This window comes from Austrofundulus limnaeus, unplaced genomic scaffold, assembly GCF_001266775.1.
Source record: "Austrofundulus limnaeus strain Quisiro unplaced genomic scaffold, Austrofundulus_limnaeus-1.0 Scaffold171, whole genome shotgun sequence".
Taxonomy (NCBI): domain Eukaryota; kingdom Metazoa; phylum Chordata; class Actinopteri; order Cyprinodontiformes; family Rivulidae; genus Austrofundulus; species Austrofundulus limnaeus.
Window position 1 is genome coordinate 1253569 of NW_013952573.1, and position 8033 is coordinate 1261601.

The 8033-nt window shown below is 39.1% G+C and overlaps 2 protein-coding genes across 4 annotated transcripts in view; both read right to left on the bottom strand.

Moving 5' to 3' along the window:
• The window catches only part of LOC106523961 (immunoglobulin-like domain-containing receptor 1), a gene marked incomplete at its 3' end in the record, with an annotated part of 6647 nt that extends 5041 nt beyond the window's left edge, over window positions 1-1606 (bottom strand). The window contains 1 exon segment of the mRNA XM_014017551.1: window positions 1376-1606. Within this exon segment, the coding sequence (XP_013873005.1) occupies window positions 1376-1424 (49 nt within the window).
• A 2627-nt stretch (window positions 1607-4233) lies between these two features.
• LOC106523962 (immunoglobulin-like domain-containing receptor 2) overlaps window positions 4234-8033 on the bottom strand; it is a 20708-nt gene continuing 16908 nt past the window's right edge. The window contains exons 7-9 of one of the 3 annotated variants that reach the window (XM_014017553.1): window positions 7025-7217; window positions 6279-6942; window positions 4234-4762 (exon numbers count right to left, since the gene is read on the bottom strand). In XM_014017553.1, coding sequence (XP_013873007.1) covers window positions 4727-4762; window positions 6279-6942; window positions 7025-7217 — 893 coding nt within the window. In that variant the 3' untranslated portion in view covers window positions 4234-4726. The remainder of the gene's footprint in view (window positions 4763-6278; window positions 6943-7024; window positions 7218-8033) is intronic. The other 2 variants (XM_014017552.1, XM_014017554.1) reach the window with 2 other exon arrangements.

Sequence of the window (8033 nt, forward strand, 5' to 3'; positions counted from 1 at the left end):
GTATCCGGGACCTCGTTCTTTCGGTCATGACCCAAAGCTCATGACCATAGATGAGGGTAGGAACGTAGATCGACCYGTAAATCGAGAGCTTCGCTTTCTGACTCATCTCTCTCTTCACCACAACGGACCGGTACAGTGCCCGCTTTACAGCAGACTAATATTTATTTTTTATTTATTGAATCAAATCAACTTCTTGACTCTGAAATAAACTGAACATCATCATCATCCGTTTTACTTCAGTCCAACATTTTTCAGATTAGTGACTTTAAGTAAGTTTGACCAAGAAAAAAAGCAACTTAGTTTTAACATAGATTTATTTCATATTTGAATTAATACGATTGTAAAACATTCTTAATAAGCTGTAGAGCAAAACTACACAAATAACTTTGTATTTGGCAAAATTGCAGCTGGTGTTTTTAGGAATTACCTCATACAATATAAATTAAATAATGAAGATGCAGAAAAATATTCTTAATGTTTCTGCACAGAACTGTATAATATACTGTAGAAAATCTTACTCCTGAGAAACCGCCACTGCTTGTGAAGAAAGAAGTGAACATTTTTGGAATATTTACCACAAATATTTAGACCACGAGTCACTTATATTGTTGTTGTTGTTTTGCTGTGAAACTGTGCGGCCTCAGTAAATACTTTGATAGATTGGCACCAAAACTAAAAAGCCAGAAAATAATTTCTGGAAAACACGTTTGTTTTTATGGTAATGGGGTTCTACTAATCCTAAATATCTATAAAAATGATAAAACTGTTTGGCCAAGGTAAGAAAATAGAGGGCCACCAATTTCTTAAGGGTGGCCATGACCCCAGCAGGAAGCCCCCCACCCCTGTGGCACCACTGATGAAAGTCTGGGGTGGATGTTGAACCTCGGGTTTGTAAAAAAACAAACACAGAAGTGTTCAGGATAAAGAATAAAGACTAAAACTGTGATGTAAACAAAGTTTCTTCGGGGTAAAGGTTGAAAGATATCCAGGGAGTTTTGTTTCACTTTGTTCTAACAATAAAATTACAGCAGCTTTGTTTAATTCTGTGACCTCGAAACTATTGTTAAAATTGTCCATTAAAACCAATTGAAACAGGGTTATAAATTTAGTTTTTGAAATGATGATGATACAGAAAATGTTCTTTWTAATCACTGGGTGGAGTAACTTTTAGTTTTAGGTGGGAACCAGCAGTGTGGTCTGTAAACAGACGCTGTTTACTCTGTTTATTATTAACTTCATGTCTCTACAGTTAGTTTCGACTCTGAGCTGKTTTTTTTCCTCTCCTCTTGTTTTTAATTGCTTGACTTTAAAACCCAGAAGAGCTAAACCTGCTTCGCAAACACAAAAAGGTGTTTATTGTTAAAATGTCACCGACCTGCAGACAGGAGCAGCAGCAGAAACACCAGCAGGATCAAATTTCTCATGTCGGTGCTCTTCAGTCTCCCTCCGCGGAACAAGCTTCCCTCTCACCTGTAAGACTTCAGACTGTAAAATAATCCAAACTGTCGTCAGTAAAGCGTCATGTAGGTGATAATTATATATAAGAGCTAAAACGACATATTATCSCCTTGTGTTTGTTTGTTCTTTAGTAACACAGGTCCTTAGGACCGAACTTTCCCCTGAGAAAGGCGGAGGGAGACCCCCTCCCCCACTCAGCTTTAGGTGACATCATTAGCCCCGCCCCCGCGACAGGTGCATCCTCCCTCCACTTTTCCTTTATAATCTGTTAATTAACTGAAACTCCATTAATATTTTGCTCATCTTTATTGAAATTATTAATTTTTGATCAAAATAAAACTCATTTATTAAAAATGATGTTTTGATGGATTGATATGGAATTTAAAAATAAATATGTTAAAATATTTTTGACTTGATCTAACATAGTTTTTGTCTTCTATGCACTATATTCTGTACATTAGATCACATTTAATACAAAATGGAGCAATTTTTAGAAATTTACCTCTAAGTTCTGATGTGATTTGTAGTTTTTTTTTAGCAATAATGAAGCTTTTGATTTACAATTTATGAATTTCAACATTTTCATTGTGCAGATTTCAGTGATTCAGAGTTTGTGTGTTTAAACAGTCTGCATRCTGATGTTAATCATTTATTTTCTTCTTTTTCAGAAGATTCATTCGTCTGTTGAAAATGGCTACTTAATATTGTCATCGTTACAAATATCTAATACTCATGTTGTTTTAGATTTAGTTTTTAAAACCAAAGAATTGTTTACTGCAGTAGTATATTCAGTTTTCTAGCTTGGAAACAGATACACAAAGTAAACAATCACATCTAAACAGAAATACTGAATGAACATTTTTTTAATTAAAAAATTGATCAAAATGTCAGCTTATTCAAAATAAAATATAGCTATCTTTAATTACATCAAACATTTGTGCTTTTTGTTGTTAAAGATTTTTTCTTTTATGTATTGTTTTATAAATCTCTAAAGTAAGGAACAGTGAAAACAAGATATGAGACTAAAAAAATTTTAAAAGATGAATTTCTTCACACAACAATCCTGAATCTGTGTCTATTAAGCAGCCATTATTGTGGTGGACTGAAAAGTCAGTTTCACTGATAACGATGTTGTTCATTTAATTAAAACATTTGAATTAAAGGATGTAAGAACAAGAAACTTTACTGCCAACAAGGCAGCAGATTCTGACAGAGATGGTGACTTTGGMGTCCTTTGCACAGAACAAAAAGATGTTGCCCACCAGACCTCTCTATTAAAATGAATTTATTTCATTTAAAAGGATTAGATTTTATAAATTTCAGTTCATGTTGTGAATTCTTGCATATCTGGCTCCATTTTCTTTTTTTTTTTTTTTTTTTTTTTTTGGGGGGGGGGGGGGGGGGTGCTGAGGGGAAGCAGCCCTGATTGTACTGTTCACTCCCAGAAGGCAACATGTTCCACAAGAGTTTGCTCCTTTGTGTGAGGATGTTTGGAGAACATGGACCCTAAAACAAGCCCGCCTGAGCTGAACGTGAGCGCTGCTCTCTGCTCACTGAAGAGCTCTTAAAAGCCCCGAGAAACTAAGACGTGTGTTTTTGTGTCCACTAACCAGGGAAGTCCCTCAATTCTTCTTTATCTGAGTCGAGAACATGCAGATCCTTTCAGTTTGTGCACTAAATACTAACAATGTAATGTTTAATCTCATACTTAAAATAGCAATTTTTTTTATCTTTTACTTTCAACATTCAGTCTTACTTTGCTACAAAGACATAAAAATCAGCTAAAAATAAGGAAAKAATAAGATAAAAACAAAAACCTGCTTCACAAAGATATGAATGTTTGTATTTAAGTGGTAAAATTCTGTGTTTWAACAGCTGTGAGGATTTGATAAATTATAGTAAAATTATTTCAGTAAGAGGATGTTTTGTTCACTATGATCATGAAGAGAAAAAATTGTATAGGTCTTCTGGACGGGTTCTTCTCTAATGAAACGTTTCGTCTCTCCTCCAAGAGACTTCTTCAGTCTGAGAGTTTCAGGCAAAATTCAGGCTTTTAAGCCCTGCCTCCATGTGACTGATACTCACATCACATGGCTATCGTTGACACCTAATTAACACCTAATGTTAACCGGGGGTGGAGTGATACTGGCAATAGTCGCACTGTAGGAGGGGGACAACTGAAAACGGAGGCCTCCACCTCTGTTTAATGATAGACGGTCTTTCTTCACAAAAATGGCTTCTTTTACTCCTCTCTCAAACCAACGTTCCTCTCTATCAAGAATGAGAACATCCTCATCTCTGAAAGAGTGACCGCTGGCCTGTAAATGAGTGAAAACTGCAGAGTTCTGGCCATTAGARGTAGCTCGTCTGTGTTGGGACATTCTTTTGAACAGTGGCTGCTTTGTTTCCCCGATGTATAACTGGTCGCAGTCCTCCTGGCACTTAACAGCATATACAACATTGCTCTGTTTGTGCCGGGGCARKGGATCTTTGGGGTGAACCAGCCTTTGCCGTAATGTGTTTTGGGGTTTGAAAGCRACTGGGACATCATGTTTAGAAAATAAACGTCTCAGTTTCTCCGAAACACCCGCAACATACGYAATAACCACTGGTTTGGGTCTGGGTTTGGGGTCTTCATTTTCACCTGAAGGTTGCATGGAYTCCTGTCTGTGTTTCCTGTCTGCTTTCAGGAAAGCCCATGACTCAGAGACTATGATCAGGCATTTTTTTCTAAAAAAGTCAGAAAGACATCGGGATAATAAATCAGTCGTTAAATAAAACTCAGTGTTTAATGTATCAACATTCACGTAACAATGCAGAGGCTTTCAGAGAAATTTATTTTATTAAAAAGTATCTAAGCAGTTCAACAATCTGCAACAAGGTGCAGTCCTTACAGTCACAAAATGAAAAATATATATAAAAAACTGTAAACCTGAGTTGCAGAGGATTGATTAAAACTGTAGGCTGCTAACTGTTGCACTAAACTATTTTGACATTGGCAAATATTAATAATAGTAAAAAAAAAACTTATTGGCACTGTCAAGTTCAACAAWACAAGACAAAACACATCATCTGTAAGATATGCACGACTCCAGAYGTATAACTCATAGACAAACCAGAGCAAACCGTGCACGTCGCTCTGTGCACAGGTTATTTCTCAGTGAGGTTATTTCAGTGAGGCGAGCCGGGCTTCGTGCAACGGACGGTGGGTCTGTTAGCATCTCGTGTGCAGCTGCAGCGCCGTGCGAGTCGAGGCTCGAAGGCCTCGTCACACAATGAGAGAATCCCTGCTCAGCGTGGTGCTCTGTTAGAGAAATACACCGAGAGGCCACATGTTAGAGACGGTGCCGAGAGTGAAGAAGATACTGCAGTTTGATCATGCAGCGGCGACTGAAACACTGATTCAAGACGAAAAGGGTTTTTTAGGGTTTTAAAAAGCTGTGACACTTTTATAAGACTGTGGAAGTTGGAAAGGGAAGTCATTATGCATTTACAAAACAAGGTTACATTCATAAGAATCTTCTGTTACAAAGGAAAAGCACATAAATAAAATAATGTAAATATTAACTTGGTTCAGTGTTAAGACCATCAGGTGTTTGGTCATGAGACAAAAACAGTATGTAAAAAAAGTTTAATTCTATTTTTCTCATTGTCAACAAATTTCACMTAATGATCAGTTCTACTACTAACATTCAGTCATTCATTTATCCTACATGCAGTGGAAAAGCACAGCTCTTCCTCAAATTTCTTTTTATTTTGCAGTACTTATTCTGTCCACTAGATGGCAGAAAAATAAACCGTTACTATGATAAAACTGTTCAGAGTCCACAACAACTGGGCCAAGGACTCGTACTGGTTTACGGATCCTTTATCCATGCAGAAATAATACGATTATTTCTAAAAGCAATTAAACTAAATGAATAATTTAGAAGTACTGGTCTGTAGAACATTTTCATTTGAAAACGACCACTTCCATACATGTCAAGTTGTACGGATTGTTCTTAASTTACACAAATTTTCCACGTAAAATTCAAATTCTCTTCCATTTTGCAAGTATACAGACATACAGGGCAATGTTACGGGTTTTTCAAAATCTTTGCTTCGGATTTATTAAATCTCAGACTAATCAAGGAAACAAGTTTGCCACCAACTCATCCTCATCCTGCCCTCCCCGTTGCTGCAGACGCTGTTATCTCTGCKCACACATTCATGTCTGAAGAGGTTGACATGTAAACACTTCTCCACTGTTTTTTTTCTTCACATATTAGCAAAGCAAAAAAATGACTGAAAACTTAATGTTGATAAAGAAATTATTTTTCCTCTACTAAGTTTTTGTACTTGACATAAAAAGAAAAYCATGTTGTGTACCTCTGCTCTAAAAGATGTGTTCATATTAGTTCTGTTTGCATCAACGATAATGTAAATTTAATTTTACCCCTCATCAACACAACTGTCCCTGAGAATCCCACAGGATAGGGTTAGGGTACGTTTTACTTGGTTTTATTAGTCTTGGTGACCAGTTATTATTGTTTTGTATCTAAGTCTGGTCATTTTGTATCTCTTTGGGGTGATATTTAACACAACTTASGACTTCTTCCCTTTTATCTCTTCTATGACTTTTTTCCACACTGTAATCCCACATTTTGACAACAAACAGCTCTTGCTAGTGGGACTCATACAGATTTTTTTTTTTTTGTTGACAACAAGAAAAACATCAGACGTCATCAGACTCTTCCTGTAGTTAATTTCAGGATGTAGAGGCTGTTTCCCAGCACAGCCGAGCAGGAAGGAAGTCCTTGTCCCGGCTACAAGTAACTCACCAGGTTTCGGCTCCTGTCCCGCTCCTCTCTGTCCCCTTGTAGCGTCTGGAACGCTCCCTGGGGGGGACGGGTGTAAGAGAAAGGCCGCATGGACGACTCAGTGGTCCTGCTTCTCTCTGATCTGGGAGGATCAGCGGTGCGGTACCGGTTTGTGGCCAGCTCAGTCCTGCGGTGTCGCTCCGCTTCCCGCTCAGAGTACGGAGGCAATGGGTCGTCCTCTTCTGGTCGGTTGCAAGGTGACCGGCTGTAGTAACTATCACTGCCCTTTCCTCTGGAGCTGCCCTTAGAAGGAGTGTCACTGTCCTCGTCTGGTCTCCCAGCCCCCCTGTCCCCTCCTCGCCCTCTCATCTTCCTCTCCAACACACCCGTGAGGAAGCCGTCGTCGTAACTTTTGCTCAGGGCATGTCGAGAAGGTCGGTCACTGTCCCACGTGTCCCTTCTCTTTTGCAGAGGCGAGGGGCTGCGGCGGTCCCAGCTGTTCTCTTTGTCCCGGTAAAAGCGCCTGGGAGGGCTGTAGTCCCGCTCATAGGACCGGTCCGGGGGCTCGGCTCGGCGGGCGCGAGAGCTGTAAGACTGGGCGAACTCCTCCAGCTCATCCAGGGAGCCGGTGCGCCCTCTTCTGCTCAATGTCTTCCTCTGCAGGTGTTCTGAGCGGGGATTCCACCTGAAACACGTCAAAATCAGTCCGCTAAAATTTCAACTCCAAGAAAAACGACAGTATTAGCAAATTCAGCAAAACAAATAACCTGCGTTCCAGTTCATCGTCGGAGTAATTGTCTTTGTCTTGCCTGGCCCTTCGACTCRCAGAGCGTGGGCCGGCTCTCAGGGTGTCCTGGTCTGCGATAGGTGGGAGCGCCTTCATCTGGACRGCCTGATAGTTGTTCCGGAAGTCGGTGATTCCTCCGTCGTGAAGTGAGCTCAGCTCTGACAAACTGCTGGCTGTAGAGACAAACATTGCAACCACAGTGACATTTTTGATTTGTGACGCAAAATGAAGAGGGAACACCAGCCAGAATCTCTGCAGCGTTTTACAGAGGAGGAATGAGAGGAATGCTGGGAGTAATCTAAGACGTTTTATAAGAATTCATTACGAAACATCTTGGTTACAGACAACTGCACAAAAACGTCTTCTCATTTTTTCCAGAATAACTGCAGATTAAAAACAACAACAAGTATTGTAATAAAACTAAGCTCTTATTAGAAAAAAGGTGATTATTTTCAGACGTTTGCTTTTAGATTTTTTGAAGTATACACAAAGCAGAAAGGTAACATTCTAATGTTGTTATCAGTTAGATACATACAAGTCAACCTCTTCGGATGTTTATCTGTATATGGAGCCACAAAAATCTGTAAATTTTGCAAACAATCCATACAACTCGCTCGGGGGGGTGCAGGGGTGGGATGGGGGATGCAGACATGAAAGCTTCTGCTGCGAAGCAGGAAGAGGGGAGTGGAAAAAGTTCAAAACTTATTTCTAGCGGAAGAACTGGTTGGAAGATGGCTGTTTGATGTTATTTATTGTTTTTTAAATCATCCTACAGTCTCTGACACCTTAGATAAATTTGAAGATGAGGTTTTGAAAAAATCCGTAAGACTTGAAAAAATTTAATAGATTGCTCTAAACATCCGTGTACCTGCAAAATGATGTAAAATCCTTATAACTTACGGACAARCCGTAGAAGTTGACATGTATGTTGTTATTTATTTGTTTTCTGGGAAAGCAAATAAATCTAAGTTTACCATAGTACCTTACAT